At 47.1% G+C, this 18,493-nt stretch overlaps 1 protein-coding gene across 1 annotated transcript in view; it reads right to left on the reverse strand.

Moving 5' to 3' along the window:
• Positions 1 to 1,409: 1,409 nt before the first annotated feature.
• GFPT2 (glutamine-fructose-6-phosphate transaminase 2) overlaps positions 1,410 to 18,493 on the reverse strand; it is a 41,884-nt gene continuing 24,800 nt past the window's right edge. The window contains exons 10-19 of the mRNA XM_033095599.1: positions 14,798 to 14,961; positions 13,456 to 13,551; positions 13,277 to 13,374; positions 12,867 to 12,987; positions 10,692 to 10,849; positions 10,452 to 10,566; positions 7,623 to 7,750; positions 5,623 to 5,790; positions 3,630 to 3,791; positions 1,410 to 2,254 (exon numbers count right to left, since the gene is read on the reverse strand). Of these exons, the coding sequence (XP_032951490.1) occupies positions 2,210 to 2,254; positions 3,630 to 3,791; positions 5,623 to 5,790; positions 7,623 to 7,750; positions 10,452 to 10,566; positions 10,692 to 10,849; positions 12,867 to 12,987; positions 13,277 to 13,374; positions 13,456 to 13,551; positions 14,798 to 14,961 (1,255 nt within the window). The 3' untranslated portion in view covers positions 1,410 to 2,209. The remainder of the gene's footprint in view (positions 2,255 to 3,629; positions 3,792 to 5,622; positions 5,791 to 7,622; positions 7,751 to 10,451; positions 10,567 to 10,691; positions 10,850 to 12,866; positions 12,988 to 13,276; positions 13,375 to 13,455; positions 13,552 to 14,797; positions 14,962 to 18,493) is intronic.

The raw sequence follows: 18,493 nt of genomic DNA on the forward strand, positions 1-18,493 counted from the left end.
GTCCTGCCAGGTGCCCAATTGTGGGGAACCCTGTTTCCCAGGACTTGCTCCTGACCTCGCTCATGACTTCCCCAAAAGGGGCCTTGTCACCTCCCAGAGAAGTGGAAGTCAGACCCTGAGCAGAGACTGTCCCTCTCACCTCCTCCTGGGGCCTCCTCCTGGGGCCTCCGCCCAGGAGGGCAGTGCTGCCCTGTCCTTGCCTGGCTGCTGTGCGCTTTCGCTCCGTCTTCAAGACCAGGTGGTATATTGTGGGGGTAGGTTACATGAGGGTGGTGGAGCTACAAATCACAGCTGTTAACACAAAGTCAGGGTGGTCGTCACTTCTCGGGCATAATGGTGAAGTTCATATTTCTGATTCTTGTTCAGATAAAAATATTCTGGCTAGTTTGTAAGGAGTTTCCTAATCTCAGAAGTAGTATTGGCCATGGTTTGGTCAGAAAGACAGAAACCAGGGCAGGCATTTCTGGCAGGGCTTATACCCTGATCGATTTGTGGGAAGGGCAGGATAATGGAGGTGAGAGAGCGTCACCACACCCCCTAGGTTCCTGCCAGCTGGCCAGAGCTGGGGTTTTGGAGGAGCCTCAGGAAACCTCTGCTTGTGGCCCAGGTGCCTGGAGCACTGAGTGGCAGGTGAATTTGGGGGAGCATCACCATACTGGGACCTCCAATTTGCTGAAGTCATGCTTCTGCCTACCTCTGCCGAGGAAAAACAAATGATATGATTTCTCAATGAATAATATGATTTCTAAACTATCTTCCAAATCTCCAGGACTGCCTCTCACTGGTGATATTTAACCTAGAAATGTAGTTCCCAGGTTTTCACTCCGTGATCCAGGGAAGAGCATAGAAGGAATGGCAGAGTTGCTGCTGTGAGTCCCACAGGAAATCCAGAACAAAGGTCAGATGAGATACTAGAGCACACACCTATAAGCTGTCAGGAAGATCTCACGCATGCAAGCCATTCGGGACAGCATCGCACAGGGAGTCTAAATTCCGAGCCACAAGCCTTCAGAACTGTCTTTCTAGTTTCCTGCCTGATTGTATTAACAAAGTCAGTAAGTAGAATAGGGTCATTGGGGAAAAAGTACAAATTTGACCGTCTCACCCGTCTGCTGCCTTTAGGCTCTGGGCAACCATCTCAAGTAGCATCACGCGACCCATCCCCCTCCAACGGCTGTTCAGTGGACTCTCAGCTGAGTCCCAAATCTCCTGCATTCTGTTCCAGTCTGTAAAATAGTCCCCATTTGGGTACTGGAAGCACGCGAGTCATGGGTATGGGGACAATGCCAGTGAGTAGCAGCACTTGGGCTGACCCCAACAGATTCTGCCAAGTCCTGTTTTGAGGAGCCCACAAAATTCAAGTACACATAAAGAATGAGATTAACAAAAATCAAAATGCAGAAGACGAAAAAAAAATTATATTGTCTTTATTGTCTTAAAATTGCATAGTACTTTGATTGTGCACGCTTTTAAATAGAGGACCAGGGAGCCCATGGGAAGCTACTCTCCTGCAGGGGATGTTTCAGGCTGTTTTACTACAGGCCGGGGCAGGGATCAAAATGCTGCCTGGGCTTAAAAAGAACCATGATCAGATGAAACAGAAGTTGGAGAGTTGGAGGGATTTAGATGAGAGAAAACTGGTACAGGAAGCTGAGATTTCAACAGGACCTATTATAGCAGGCACAGGAAGATGGGATTGGGATTCAGGAGCACAGAGAGAGGAAGGCAAAGAGAGAGGAGTCAGAGGCAATGCCTTGTGCTCAAATCTGAGATGAATGCCCCCTGCCAGGAAACTGGGGGCACGGAGTGGGTCGGGGAGCGGGGGAACATCCTGGGCATGACCCTGGCTACAGAAAGCCACATATTAGAAAAATAACTTAAAAGCTATACAATTGTCATTATAAATATTTTGTCTTTTAAAACTAACTAGTGTTGGTTAAAAAAGGTTCACAGTTACTCGGAAGAGAGCTGTTATCTCTATTGCACGGTAGTGGAAAAGTCCGCTCTGATCCCTGTGTGTAAACAATGAGTCCCTTCTCCTCTGGTGACTTCAGGACACAGAAACAGGATCTGCTGGAAGCAAAGCACTTGGGTATAAGGCACGTGGAAGCTGTCAAGCTCTACTGGGATCTAGGAGATGAGAATGGTGTCACTGGGACGGATCTTGAACCAGGTTAAACGTGGTGACGGTCTCCTCATGTTCTTGTTTTCATTCCACGGTTACAGACTTGGCCAGATTTCTGGGGAAATCAACCTAAAATGATAGAAAATAAATGCTCAGTACCCCACAGATCTTGGCAACATGCTATATTGTAAAAGCTAGTATCAGAGTCGGTGTTCCTGGTCACCTCCAACCACAAGCTCCCTTGAGACTGCATCTTGGAAGTGGTTCTTTACTCCAGAAATTTCAGTTAACTGTACAATGTTTAGTTCATTCGCTAAATATTTATGGTGCACCTGATATGTGTCATGCAGTAACACTATTAAAAGGATACAATTCATGCTATTAAAGACAGCTAGCTGAATTTGTACTGTTAAATATTCACTTTTCTTGAAAGGATGGATATGCACTAAACCCACGAGACTTGTTAGTGTAGGGTGGGGGTTTGGAAAGAAATGTGACTCTGGGTGGCTGATAAAGTGGGCTTCGACTTTCATCTGCAATGTCTAATTTTGTTTAAATTAATGTTTTGAAAAACAAGAAACAAACATGACAAAACGTCAGTATATGTCACTTTTGGATGACATGTACACTATCAGGTGTTTTTTGTATTTTTGTGTGTGTGTTGTCATATACTTTTAAAAGTTTCTCAAGATAAAATTATAATAAACTTCCATTTCTTTGCACAATGAATTGTGTGTTCTTACACACTGCTGGTGAGATTACCATGTTTCTCCGAAAATAAGACTGGGTCTTATATTAATTTTTGCTCCAAAAGATGCATTAGGGCTTATGTTCAGGGGATGTCATCCTGAAAAATAATGCTAGGGCTTATTTTCTGGTTAGGTCTTATTTTTGGGGAAACACGGTAATTGGTTCTTTTCTGGAATGTAAGTTGACAATATATGTTAGGAGTCTCCAAATTGAATCATTTGTTAGGCTGAGGACAAATCTTAAATATGGGATGAAGATGTATGTACAAAGATGTTCACTGCAGATGCTCCAAAAATTAGAAACAGTTTAAATAATAGAAGACTGGCTAAGTAATTGTTAAAAATTATAAGATTGTGGTGGAATATTATGGAGTGATTAAATGTTGCTTACAACAAGTTCAAGATGTGAGAAAATATTTGCAATATATCAAAATGGAAGATAGAAATTTTCATCCTGACGTAACCTTGAAAAATGTTAAAAAATTCACATGCACAAGGAAAAGACTGGAATAAGATATTAAATCTGCTTATTAGCACAGCCTCGGGATAATGAGCTTGTGGTTTAATGATATGGTTTTTATACACCTCACAGTTCCCAACTTGTTTTCAGGGGGTATGAGTTACTTTAAAAAGAGAATTTTTTCAAATAAAAATATTTCTTCTATGAATAATTACGCCAAATAATTATTTTTGAAAAAGTAGCTCTGGGGTTACGTTCTGCCCTTTGCTGGGTTCTGGGTGTTTTTCAGACGTACATCATATCCTCGGAGAACAGCCAGGTGGAAGGAAAGGAGCTGCAGGGGAATCACACTGAGGATACCCTGTAGGCAGTCCACGGTGCGGGGCAGCTCGATCATTTTATATGCAAACTTGGAACTCTCGGTGTCGTCCCTGGAGCACAGTATAATCGGGCGACCCTGAAACAGAGAAATGTGATCACAAAATGCACATCGTCTCCGAGAGAAGCAATCTCTCACACACATCCGAGTTTCTGAGATCAGCATTATTGCAACGGTAACAGTGATCTTTTGCTTTTCCTGGAATTATGGGTAAGGTGTTGTGCATGACCCACGTAAAGGACAAAGTGTTTGATGTTTTGCACATTTCTTTCCCGTCACTGGCAGAGTGATGGTCCTCCTGCTACAACCATTCAGCCCATTTCTGAGTGGTTTCCTTCCATGCGACTTCGAAGGGCAGGGTGCACCCACCCACTCCTTGTTCTAATGGGGCTCATAGTTGAGTGGTGGAAAACAAAAATGTAAACCAGAAACCAGTAAGTAATGCTAATTTCAGGAAAATGCCACAAAGGCAATAAAATAGGGTAATATGGCATTTTCCTGAAATAGGGGGGATATTGGTGAGGTCTGGGATGGACTCTTCAAATCAGAGACATTTGGATTGAGACCTGGATGACAAGAGGCCAACTCTCTGAAGGTGCATGGGAAGAACATGTGGGGCAGAGGGAACAGCTAAGGCGCAGAGGCAGGAAGGGGCTGGCCCGAATGGGAAACAGGAGGAAGGGGCTGGTAATGCAGGCTTGTGTCATTGTCGTTTGTCCGAAACCACTGGAAGGTTTTAAGCAAAGAAGTGTAGTGACTATGTCCTCTGACTTCTCTGTGACCACCACGCTGACCCAGGTGTGGCAGCAGCCGGCTCAAGCTCATTGTTGGTTTCACCTGTAACTTCGTGGGCACCCCACATGGATCTGTGGGGGCTCCCCCCTCCCACCTTAGGGCAGCCATAGTATAATACAGAATTGGGCCAATCTTTGTCCCTGGTTCCTGGGAGGGGGCCTCTAAGCTCTGGGGCTTTCTGAGTATTAGAAGTGTCTTTGTTTTTGTGGTGGTCCCTTGGACCACACCTGAGTTTATGTTAATGAGGTCACTCATGGTGGGCTCAGGATAGTCTCAGGATGGGGCCTGACCATGCCTGAAAGACCCACCACGTGCTTAGAGGGTTAGGGCTTTGCGCCACGTGATGTCATCCTGACCTCCTGAACTTCAGGGACAGAAAGGGGCTAGAAATTGAGTTCTACCACGTGGCCAATGACTCAATCCATCGTGCTTCCATAATGAAACCTCAGTAAAAACTCTGGCCCCTAGAAGCTCAGGTGGGCTCTCTGGCTGGTGATGCACTGCGGTGCAGGGAGGATCCTAAGGACACAGAAGCTTCCTGTTTGGGGACCTTTGCCCTGACCTGAGTCTCTTCTTTTGGCTGGCCCTGATTAGTATCCTGTGTAATGAAACTGTAATAGTCATATAGTGCTTTCCTGAGTTTTATGAGTCATTCTAGGGAATTAGTGTACCTGAGGGATTAGTGGGAACTCCAGAAGTGTGGGTGGCCTGGGAACCCCGAACTTGTAGCTGGTGTCTGCAGTGAAGGCAGTCTCGTGGTGGGTATTGCCCTTCACCTGTGAGACCTGACCTAACTCCAGGTGGGTAGCGTCAGGACTGTCCCCAGGGCTCCCCACTAGTAGTACCTCCTCTAGCCTCCTTGCCTGGGATCCAGCACAGCCCTGGATACTGTGGGTCACTGGGCCTCACTGAGGAGCTGTTGTGGGCAGGGCTGAAAGCTGGCCAGTCCCTTTCTGAGTGTGTGCCCCACTCATGAGGGGGCCGAGGAGAGTGCAGTCACACCCGCTCACTGGCAGGACCTACGCATAACTGGTGCTGGCAGACAGTGGGTGAGGTGGGCATGTGTGGAAGAGAGAAGGAGAGAGGTGGCCCCAGCTCAGCTGAGCGTCCCTACCTGGCGGGCCGTGATCTGCTGCAGGGCATTCTGGCATTTGGCAAAGCAAGGGTCCTTCATGATGACCATGATGATGGGCATCTGCTTGTCGATCAGCGCCAGGGGCCCGTGCTTCAGCTCCCCAGCCAGGATGCCTTCTGAGTGCATGTAGGTTATCTCTTTGATTTTCTAGGGAAACATAAGGTGGGCTCAGTGTCATGCTGGGCAGGCAGGAGGCTGCAGCAGATCAGCCAGAGGGGAGAAACAGGAGCTGGGGGAGAGGTCACTGTGGAAGGCGGGAGCTGAGGGCCACAAGGCAGGGGGATGCACGCAACACGCTGAGGGCAGCTGGCAAGGCCGGGTCCAGGGAAGACCAGCATGCGGCCTGCATCCCCACACCAGCCCCTGGGCACAGCCACCCTACAAGTCCGTGTCAGTCAAGCTGTTCCCAGGCCCCGTGGCCTCCCCACAATTGGGGTTTGTAATGACGGCATTGTATTCTGTCTAGATATGCTTCCATTCAATGATCTGATTAATCATATCCCCAATTCTAGACCATTAATAACTTAGGGTTGCCTTGACCTACCTATCAAGCAAAATCACACACGGTGCGCTGTTCCTGGAATTTCCCCTATGTTTAGGGACATTCCATTCTATTCTGTTACCACTAAACCCCCATCATTGGACTGGTGGGAGTGACGAAGAATACGTTTCTCCCCTTGAGCTATTTATTTGGGTCTGGGAAACACTGTTAGGAGCGCAGCCCCACCCTGGATGCCCGAGCCATCTGGAGTGCCGGCCCCTAAGTGACCATAGAGGGGCCATTGACTTGGGCCATCAGCAGCGTGAAAGCTTCTTTCTTTCCCCAAAGCCTAACTCGGAGAAGCAGTTGAATACCCATCTTTCACCAGTGCACTCAGGCGCTGCAGCTGAGCCCCCCAGGTGGCAGAGGCGGGGGCGCTGGGTTTAGGAGCTGGGTGCTCACTCCTCACTGCCTTGGGCAGGGGTCAGAGCCTCCACAGAAGGATGTGGAAGTTGGAGCTCACTGCGGTCAGGCACGTCATGGCTTGTACACCCTACCCCACTCCCCGCTATGTGTAATACTCTAATGTTTCTTGTGGACCGACTACAAACAGCATTGTCTTTCAACTGGGGGAGGCAGTGGGGTGGAAAGAGAGGCCACTTGCTCCCACAGGGAGAGGAGGGGAGATGAACTGGGTCATAGGTGACACTCTTGTCTGGGTAGCAAGTGCTGCCTCACCAGGGACAGTCTCCAGTTTGCTTCGGGTGAGCGTGAAGAGCAAGCAGAGAGAGAGTAAAGGGCAAGCACTAGACCCAGGCCCCGGACAGCAGGCCCACCCTCTTGGAAGGCCCGTGGCCTGGCACCCGACTCTGATCCATCAGCTCTCTTACACCAGCCAGCGGCGGTCTTTATTGCCGCAGGGGGCAAAACAGCCAGTCACAGATTTAGAAAAAGGCAGGGCCTGGGACGCTCATTCCCACAGGATTTCCAGCTCCTCTTACAAGTAACAGGGGAACTACTCCACAGTTCTGCTCTACTCAAATCCTCCCACGCAGGCTGCTTAGAGTAGTGGAAAAAAGTAAAGTCCACATGAACCTGAGTCCGAATTTCAGGCCAATCACTTCTACTATGTGATCTTGAGCAAGATGAATTTTTTGACGGCTCAGTTTCCTCCTGGGTAAAATGTGGATAATAACTGCCAAGCTCTCATCAGATGCCTATGAGGTATAAATGGGCTAATCCAGATGGAGCCCGGCACAGGCTGATCCCTCCGGGGCTCACCCAAGGGTGCCCTGCTCCTTTACCTGGGAGAACAATGGTTGGGAGCCCCTATCTCCATGTCCCCAGGCCTAGAACACCTTGTCGTGTGCTGGTGTGCAATGCAGCCTCACCTGGCGGACAATGGGTTCTCAAGCACTCCCCTACCCTAACCCAATGCCCTGCCCTTCTTCTCGCTGGTTTCTTGGGGTGGGGTGGGGATTGGGCAGAGGGGGCTCACCAAGGCTCCTTCCAGGCACGTGGCGTAGTTATAGCCCCGCCCCATGACCAGGAGTGACCGCTGCGTGTAGAGCTCCAGGGCCAGATCGTGGATCTTCTCGTCCAGTGACAGCACTTCCTTGATCAGCTCTAAGTCAAACACAGGAGAAGGGAGAGCCAGTCACACCAGTTTTAAACCAAGATTCACAAAGAATCCTGGTGTAAAAGACAAGGTTTAGGAACTCACATCACTTAGTACACTTGGTGTCCTAGCATTCATTTAAAACGGTTTTACACATAAATTTTGGAAAATAACTTGGGTTACGGGCAGGTCAGGATTTTGCTGGGAGAGTGATTCATATTTGTGTTCATACTTTCCTGAGCATGTAAGATAAGTAGGGAAGCGTTATTCCTACCTCCATTTTACAGGTAAGGCAACTGAGGCTCAGAGAGGCTAAATCCCCAGCTGGCCAGTTACAGAGCTGACATTCCAGATCAATGCCCTTTGTGCAGGCCCCATGCCATGCTTCAAGACAAAGCCAGGGTAAATTGGATCAATGGTTCTCAAACTTTTTGGTCTCAGGACTCCTGCAAACTCTTTAAAAATTATTGCAAACCCCTAAAAGCCCTGATTTTTGATTGATATTGATTGATATAGCTATCAATGTTTACCAGATTAGAAACTGGAAAATTAAAGATATGTATTTATTCATTTATATAAAAATAACAAGAAACCCATTATATTTTTAAAAAATCGAAGAGTTGCATTGTTTTTTGCAAATCTTTTTAATGTCTGACTTTTAAATAAAAGACAGATTCTCATATCTGCTTCCTCATTCAATTTGTTGTTTGATCTTTTAGCTGAAGTATAGGAAGAACATCCAACCTCCCAGAAATCTGTGATTAAACAAGGGAGGTATATTTAAATAGCTTTTTCGAATCATTGTGGATGTGCTTCTTCGATACTACTCTAAATTTAAGAAATCATGATTTCTTAAAAGGGTAGTTGCAAATGTAGAATCTAAAATTATATCAATAAACTCTTCCTACCTCATTCACATTAAAATGTGTTGGTGTATGTTGCATTTATTTGAACAGGTCTTTTACACGTGCATAATTGTGTAGCATCATGCATTGGCCAATTGGAAAATATTGGTTCACAGAGTTATGCACATCTTCTAAACATGGACACATTCATTATAAAACATTTTTAAAATTTCACATTTGTTAAAATCCCCATCTCATCAGAGATGTCTTTAAGTTTTGGGAAAGTGGTCAAGCTCATGCTGACAGCCGTCAGTTTTCCAAAATCCCAAGTTTAGGTTGAATGCTCAAAGTTTATCACTGGTAACAAATACTGTCAGTTGTTTTTCTCCAAGTGTTGGGTTAACTTTGTTCATTTTTGAGAAAATGCCTGCTAGATACCCAAGTCAGCTTGCTACTCCGACAATCAGAGGGCAATTTTCTTTGAAACAACCCTCATGCTTCAGGGTCCAGCAGAAACACTTCACACATACTTCCCACTGGGTCACACTGATACTAAAAGGTATTGTGCTTTAGTAAGACTAATGCATTTTACTGCTTCCCCACGGACATGCTTAGGTGAAGCTGGGGCATGGTGGTTTGAGAAGAGCTTGGTGCCTCTGCCTTGAAGTGTGAAGCGTCAGTGGGGGCTACCACTGCCGTTGCAAGTGACCACATAGTGAAAAAGGCAAAAACGTCTTCTTGATTATAAATAATCCATTACTATAAAAATAGTTTTGACAGCAAGGGCCTTGCAGACCCCCCAGGACCTGTGGACCACATCTTGAGAACTGCTGACTCAGACTCGGGATAGAGTCGCTTTTGCAGTTCTTACCTGACTTAAGGTTAAGAATGCTTTCCTTCCCAATAAATTCCCTGCAGGTTGTCTTGGCCAGACACACATCCCTAGGCTTTTGTGGTCAAATGATGGCTCTCCCTCTGCTTTCTCGGAGGTTGGCCTCAGGGCTGGGCAGCTGGCCCTGAATACGTGTGTGGGGTGAGTAAGTGAATGAATGAATGATGAGAACCATGCTCCCCAAAAGAGCTTGCGATTTTGTGTGACAGACACTGTATCTCACCGACAGCAAAAGATGGGACCCAGCAAAAGAGGAGTTTGGTGAGATTGTGAAGGAGCCATCTGGGACAGGAAGAGGCTCAGGGCCACGAGCTGCTTCTCAGGTATTTTCTGAGCACCTACTGTATGCCTGCCTTGGCCAGGACCTGGTGTCCAGCGTGAATCTGACAGGGTTGTGTGCTCTCTGAGCTGACATGTTAGTTGGGGGAGACAAGCCAGTATGCAGGTAAACAGGTAATTTTGGATCACAGCATGTGCTATAAAGAAAAGAAACTGGCTAACGTTTAATAGAGAGTTGGAGCAGGAAGGTAGAACCCCAGTTAGTTTGGGTGGCCAGGGAGGGTCCCAGGAGGTGACATTTGAGCTGACACTTGTGATGAGAAGCCATCAGCTGTTTGAAGAGCTGGAGGAAGAGGGTTTCAGTACAGGAAAGAGTCAGTGCAAAGGCCCTGTGGTTGGAAAGAGCTTGGAATTGCTGAGGATCAAAGGTCAGTGAAGCCTTCTGGGAAGGGGAGGGAGTGTGATGAGGTCGGAGGCGGCAGGGGCCCAGTGCGCAGGGCTGCTGGGCCTGGGAGGAGTGCAGACTTCAATCTTGGCCCAGTGAGAGTGCCCGCAGGCATGTAGTGGTGAGGAGGACGTTTTTGAGGAAGAGGGCGTAATTAACAGCATTGTTGACAGTCAGAGTCACGAAGACAGCAGCCCAGAACAATCTACTGGATTTGGAAGTAAGGAAAGTTTTGTTTTGGGACATACCAGGTAACGACTGCAGGCCCTGGATGATCTCTCGTCGTCTGTCCTGTAGTGAAATACGGTCTTCAGACATCATCAGGCCAAACATCACGAGGGAGATGAACTGACTGGTGTAAGCCTGTGGACAGACAATGGCGCTGGCAGAAGGCACCCATGTGGGAGGGGCAGATCACTGGGCCCCCGCTCGGCTCGGCCTCCCGTCCACCCTCACACTCCCACAGAGGCCCACGTGGATCCTTCTACCTTGGTGCTGGCCACTCCGATCTCCGGGCCTGCATTGATGTGGACGCCGCAGTCGGTCTCTCGGGAGATGGAGCTGCCCACAGTGTTGGTGACACCCACAGTCAGGGCCCGGCGGTCCTTACAGTAGCGTAGCGCCAGGAGGGTGTCTGCGGTCTCGCCTGTCACACAGGCCCTTCCTTTCAGTTGCATGTACACAGGTGCATGGCTCTGCCAGCCCGAACGCCCAGCACCCCCCACACACTCATTTACTCCCCTCTCTGACACCCAAATTGGTGCCCAAATACAGGCGACTTGCACTCAGAAAGACTGAAAATGCATGCTCAACAATTTTGCTGGTGGATCCTTAGATTCGAGATTTCACTACTATTTATGTGGCAAGCACTATCTCATTCACTGTTTCCCTGACTCACGGTAATCCCATGGGGGGCTGTCGTCCCCATTTCCCCCTGGAGAATGAGGGGCTCAAAGATGAGGAAATCAATGCCTCACTCACTCAAGGTCACGTGCAGCATGTGATGGAGTCAGCACCACCCGGGTGGGCTTGGCCCCCAGTGCCCTTTCTATAGCTCTAGGCTCCCTTTTTCAGAATGTGGCGAGATTTAACATTTAAAAATGCAAGGATGCCCCCAAATGGCATTTCTCAAATAAATCTTGTTTTAAAGAGAAACACTTCTTTATAGCCTCCCAGTACGGACAAAAATTATTTTTTTTTATACTAAAGCTACTTAAATAGGTTCACGCATAAGCCAGCGCAAACTCCCTATGTTTGTAAGTCCTAAGGAACTCAAACTAAATTAAATAGGCTCCAGACCATAAAATCAAACTCATTCGATGTCCACTGCTCTTGACTGTGGCTGTCCTAGCTCTCCCGCAGTGCAGGCTGGTGCTACTGCGTGGTGCGATTCCTCTCCTTTTTCTCTTCAGACTGGAGTCTAGTACATAGCATCAAGGTGTCACACAGCCCTTCTTCAGCGCCAGTGGGGCTCGGGCCTGGGAGGCGGGGAGCAGGACAGCTTTATCTGCATCAGTCCTGCTCCCAAGTTTTTGGTACAGTATTTTTTAACTTAATGGAAAGGGCTGAACAAACTGAAACTTTAAACCCCTTCTGTGTAGACACTCAGGAACTACTACTGTGTTGTTTTCACATTAATTCCACCTCTGTTTTCTGCTTAGTGGCTCCCACCAACTCATGAAACATTTTTAGGCTCTGACGGGATCATAGGCCAAAGGCTACACTGGCAATTAAAGTCACATGGCAGCACCTGAGTACGAGGAGCTCAGCCAGATGGTGGGTGTGTCTGTATTAGTGTTTCTTAGCTTGTCCTTGAAATGGGAATTGTATTAAAAATTCCAAACAGAAGCAACATTCAAAGTCCCAATAGATATCAGGGTGTTGCTGTGAATGTTTTAATCGCGATTACGACACTGTGCTTGTTTTTTCATTTTATCGTACGCGATACATTCTGAAATATCTATGGCTAGAAATGCATGATGTGTAGGATTGATTTAAAAATAGTCCAGTGAAGGGGTGGGGCTCATGTGGACATGGATGACACAAGGTCTGCTGAGTTGATCGTGGCTGAGGCTAGGCGATTCCTTATGGGAATCTCTACTTTTATAAAGGTTTGGAATTTTCCATAATTAAAATGTTGTACAAATCTTCCTGGAGCTCATAGGGACTCCAAGCATATGGCCAAGGGTCACCTTCTCTACCCTCTGCACAGCCCGACTGAAGTAAATGCCCAAACCTGGTGTTAGGATGGTCCCCAGCAGGGTTTGCTGAGCTGGAGGAGTCCTGGACCCTACCCTGGAGCAGTTGCCTCTCCACACGTCCCCTGCTGCGCAGTGTGGGCACTGCAAGCACCCTCACAGCCCTTGAACCAGTAGAATTTGGAAGATCTTTCTCAATTAAATCCAGTGCACATTTATGGCACTGTAGTGAGTGGTCCCTTAAGCCCTGGAATTGAGACTCCAGGAGGAGGGGATGCCCTGGCTGTAGGGCCCTCCTCATAATATGCGACAGTAACTGATGGCTCTGAGGGCTAAACGACCAGATACATGAGAAAGTGGCCCATGGTCAGTGGCCAGAGAACTTCACTGGATGAAGGAAGATGGAGGTGCATGGTGCAATAGTGAGAGCCCTGAGGTGAACCCGTGCAAACCTGCATCCCTTACCTGACTGGCTGATGAAGAAGCAAACATCATCCCTGAACACGGGCGTGTTCCTGTCCAGAAAGTCACTGGCAAGTTCAACCATCACAGGGAGCTCGGTCAGTTCCTCTAAGACTTGCCGTGTCTGAAGCCAACAAGAACAGGGACTAAAGTCATGACCCTACAGGGACACCAGCAGGTGGGCTTCTAGGAACAGTTTGTGAAATGGAACCTCCATGTCGGGGTGGTGGGGGAACTTCAGGCACTCATGAGCTGCACTGCAGGAGAAAGGGCTGGAGGCCAGCTCTCACGCTGGCTCAGGGGCACCACATGTGGAAGGCCCACACATGAGTGTGACAGCATGTAAGACACACCCGGTCCTAAGTGGCCACGACCATCCCAGCACCATCCATGGCCCGGCACACTGCACTTACAGCCACGGCGGCGTGGTAGCTGGTTCCACAGCCAATCACGATGAGCCGTCGACACCGTCGAATCTCCTTCAAGTGGGCCTTCAGGCCGCCCAGGAGCACTGCAGGGGACACGGAGGACATCAGTGCAGATGCCACTACACAGGGGCTTGCAGGGGCCCGAGGCGCGGCCCAGGGATTACCTGTGCTGGTCTCAAAGTTCACCCGGCCTCTCATGGTATTGAACACTGATTCTGGCTGTTCGAAGATCTCTTTCTGCATAAATGCACTGAAGTTACCTGCGCAAGAAAACAACGAGTCAGGTCAGTTTTCATTATCTTTCCACTGCTTAACTTTTAATCAAGACAAAAAGTCATTATGCAGTTAGTCAGAGTGACACATGAAAAGGCTACTGCAGATTACAGTCCCCAGGGATTGTCCTGCCTGATGCTCATGGTGACAAGTGAAAGGGGAGCAGGTCAGATAAGCAAGTACACATCTGACCCTCCCACCGAGGGGGGCAAGGGTGGAAGGCAAGGCTGGTCTTCCTGGGCCGTGTTCCTCTTAGCAAGGCCAGAAGAAAGGAAAATGCTTTACTTCCCCAAACCCACCTACTTAGGGAAATACAAATTAAGGAGGCTCGAAGAAACAGGCCATTTTCTTTTGAACAAATACGCTTAGCTTCTGTACTGAAGAAACACCTTTTCATTCGCACATGCATTTCTAGGGCTCTTGTTTGAATGAGGTTTAATGAGGTCAAAGGGACGATAGGCCGCAGCATGTGAAGGCCCCTGACAGGGGCTGTCTCGTGCTCTGGAGGTGTCCACAGGCAGGGTGGGGATGTCCTCTGGGACACCCACTCACGATGCCAAGCATCCTAGTGTCCCTGTCTGCTGCCTTCAGCAGAGGACTTGTGCACAGGGTGCCAGAGAGCAAGTAAGACAAGCGAGGAGGGGTGGGGCCATTGCAGACACAGGATCAGGGAAGGACTCTCTGAGGTGGTGACATTTCAGGGGGACGTGATCAAAAAGAGCCAGTCTTGTGAGAACAGCAAGTACAATGACTCCTGGTGGGCAAGCACAGGGCCTGTCTGTAACAGTGAGATGGCCAGAGTGGGCAGGGCCAGGTTACATGTGGGGGGCTGTGGATTTTATTTTAAGAACAGCAGGAAGCCATTGGAGGGCTTCATGTAGCAGGACAAAGGGTCTGATTCATATTCTTAAAAGTTCACCCAGGTGCCCTGTGAAGAACAGGGTACAGGGAGACAAATGTGGGTGCAGGGAGAGAGTCTCTCTTTGAAAGGAGAAAGTGGTTCACAGTTGCTCCATTACTTCAGGTCCCCCACCTAGGGAAGAAATGATGCCTGGGGTATAGAAATGTTTCCCAGAATTGGTGAAGGGGGGCAGTTCACAGACTGGTCAGATCCAGCAGGGGAACCCAGCACCTGAATATACTCAGAAACTCCCTTAGAGACGGCAGTCCAGGCTCCCCCCAGAACACCTGCCCCCTGAGACTGCTGCACACAGACCTGCAGAGGACACCTGCCTTTCATGATTTGCTGCAATTCCATCTGCAAGGTCTGGATGGCTCGAGACGGATCATCACTAGCCGAACGCTTGACCCGGTGAATGGAGAGTTTCCCATCAGCCACTGCGGCGATGTCGTCGTCCTCGAGGAAGATGACCCGATTGGTATGTTCTATGATAGCACTGGGGCGAGGAAAACATGGGCATCACAGGAGGGGACTGTGCCCAACAGCTGCAAGATGGCAGTCACTCACTGATTCCCAAGTGTGGGTCCATATCAGTGCACTGAAGGCATTTCAGAAGGGACAAGGACACCACACTATAAACATCAATTCACACCTCCCGACTGTCCCGCCCAGAATTATTTTGAAACCAGTCCCAGATATCATATCATCTATAAACATTTTAGCTTATATCTGTAGAAGATAAGGATTATTTTTAACCTACTACAATACCATCATCACATCTAAAATTAATGGTTATCCCTTCATATCATCAAATAGCCAGTACGTTCAAATTTCCTCAATCGTCTCAGAGGCCCTTTCCCCTTCTGTAATGCTTTTTTCAAATCAGGATCCAAACGATGTCACCTTTGGAGAATGTTCAGGAACCAACACGTTATCCTAAATCCTAAAGGGGAGGAATGAAACACTGTCTTTCCAATGATCTATCTTCCAGAATAACCACATCATTTATGAGGGCAAGTGTCTTTTTATAGGAGGAATAGAGCTAATAAGGAAAGAATGACAGAATTAGAATAATTAACTTACAAACTCCTAATTACTACTAGCTCTAATCAAGGACCATTAATGGCTGTTGAAACCAAATAGTGAAAGGCTGAAAGCAGCTGTATAATGGATGGATAAGGCTGGCAACACTTGAACCCCTGATCAATCTTAACAGCACAGAAAGGCAACAAAACAGATGTGCCTCCTGATGGAAGGACACACCACCATCTGTGAAGTAGTCTCGAACCCCTGATCAGAAAGTCAGACCTGAAGGAGATTAAGCTCCTAAACATCTGTAAACTCCAGCTTGCAGGAAATACAGTGGACAGGGGACCTTGCTAAATGACACTATGGGGGACCTACTCAGCAAAATCCAGACAGTGGGAAACTCATCAGGGCAAACGACTCTGTTTCTTAACACACACACACACACACACAACAGGGGGCTTAAAAGCAAATATAAAATAGGTCCACCAGTGAAATGTAGGGTCTTTGTGTTCATTTTTATAATAACTTTCTCTGTATGGAAGGTAATAACGGTAAATGCTGCTTATATTGTATTTCCCTTCAGACAAGGCTTAATAATATATTTACGTGTGAATTTTTTTCTCGAGTTGGCAATAGACAGTTTCTTTTAAAAATAAATTTAAGTTAGAAAAGTTGGTAAATGAAAAAGAAAGGTAGTCAACAGCACAGGTGGTATATAAGGTGTTGTTGGAATGGAAGGACGAGGGAGGAAAAAAACACTCATTCTACCCAGTGCCACACCCATACATGTCCGATGCAGAAAAATGAACATTTAAAACTCCTAATGCAAAGTTAAAGAGAAAAAAATCTACTAAATTCTATGGCCCTAAGAGAGGGGTCTCCAGACAGATCCTAGGGAAGAGAGTTGAAGAATGATGGAAAACCACCACATTGGGAAAAAATACTTCAAACAATATACACCCATTGTTTAGAAAGTGAAAAACACAGACTAACAAGAGGAAGCCATTTCTGGCCTGATCCCATGTCCCAGAGACAAATGCTGCTTATATTACATTGCCCTCCAGACAGGGCTTAATACACATACTTACGTGTGCATGCACATCTGTATGTTTAGATATAATTATTATTTTTATTTACAAAATGGATGATAGTATTATCTAGTCATCAGACCGAGGTGAAATCCTCATCTCTCTCTTGCCAGCCCTGTGCCCTCGGGCAACACAGACATGACCCCTTGGATAACAGGAGATAATCGTTGTGCCTGCACCAGAGGTCTAAATGGGACCATCCTGGCGAAGCCCTCAGCACACTGTCCGGCAGTAAGGCCACAGCACAGGCTGGCTGCTGTCACCACGAGAGTGCTGCAGGGTGCCTTCATATCTGGGAGGGTCACCCTTGTCATTCTCACTTTTCAATACTTGAGGGCTTTCTCATCTATACTCATACACCATACATTATAGAATCACTTTATTAACTTCCCCAAAACCTATACAAACAAAAGAATCTTGAGGATTTTATTTATAGCATTGAATTTACGGATTAAGGAGAACAGTATCTTTAAAAATTAGGTTTTAATTATTAAATTAATTTTAAACCAATTAATTAAAAAAACAATATCCTTCCTGCCAAGGAATGTGAACTCTCTCCCTTGACTGAAACCTCTGTTTCTCATGGTAAACTTTTCTAGTCTTCTCCAATCAGGTTCTAGACTATTTTTACCAAAATTCATTTTAAGGGATGAAAACATTTTTTTCAGCTGTGGTAAATAGATTACCTTTTTTTTGTTCAACAAAGGTTTGCAGAGCCAACTGTGCCAGTCAGGAAAAGTGACACAACAGGCCAGGTGGACGTCTTCCCCACCCCACCCCCTTTCAGCTGACAGCTTAGTGGCTATTGTTGGGATGTTGGATTTCAAAGCCTTTATTCTCCGACCAGCCACTAGTATTAGCTCTAACAGTCTTTCAGTCGGCTTTTGAAAGTATATAATCATATCGGCTACAAATAATCACTTCATCTCCTTTTAGGTCAGTCGTGCTTTTTTCTTTTTTTTTGAGAAACATCTACCATGTTTCATTCACTATAAGGTAACACTGATCTTAATTAAGATCATGATTATTTTATACACTTTTAAGAAAGTGTAGCAGATTATAACTGCAAGACGCCACTTATAAATGCTAAAATCTATAACATAATTGTGTCTTAGAATAAATGAAATAATATTAGCTTCTCATTGAAACGGTGCTGTAAGGAAGACAGTTCGGGAAGCCCTGCCCTTTCCTAGCTCCATTAAGCACCATGCTGGCTGTGGGCTGAGAGCTTCCTGGTGCTCGTGTGTCCCAGGAGGCTTCACCTGGTCACAGAAAGGTCCCGTGAGCTGATGGGAAAGAGGCTTAACGAAGGTTTGGATGAAGGAGGTACTGGTGGTGTTTATGGTGGTTTTCTCTTTCAACTAGCAGGAAAGTGTTAGGGCCTTTTCTGAGTATGTATGTGTGTGTATAATTTTTTTGTACTAAAATGGCTATGAAGCCGACATTCTCAAATTTCAGAATTATTGTTTTTGAGTATTGATGAGGAAGAACATGGACTTTGGAATCAATTGGATCAAAACCCTAAATCTTGGCTCTGTCTTTTACAAACAGTCAGACTCAGGCAAAGTGCGGAAGGGAAGGCCCCGAGACACCTGCCCCACTGAAAGGGAGCAGCCTTGGTGCAGCCCCAGACAACCTGGGCCAGAGGGAGCACCGCCCAGTGTGCTCAGATCTGCTGGTTTTTCAGAAAAGCTAGAAATCCAGATTTTTATGTGAAATTTCCCAGTTTAAAAATGTTGGCAACGAATCCAATTATTCTGGGTGGGCCCCAAATATTGTGAGTGGACCTGGCCTTTGGCCACCAGAGCTGCTGTTGACAGCCACGCAGGTGCTCACTGTGCCACCACAAGCTGAAATCTGCCATCATCCCCGCCCCTGCTGGGCAGGGAGAAAACAGCACACATGGGGGCA

The sequence above is a fragment of the Rhinolophus ferrumequinum genome, chromosome 24 (assembly GCF_004115265.2).
Source record: "Rhinolophus ferrumequinum isolate MPI-CBG mRhiFer1 chromosome 24, mRhiFer1_v1.p, whole genome shotgun sequence".
Classification (NCBI taxonomy): domain Eukaryota; kingdom Metazoa; phylum Chordata; class Mammalia; order Chiroptera; family Rhinolophidae; genus Rhinolophus; species Rhinolophus ferrumequinum.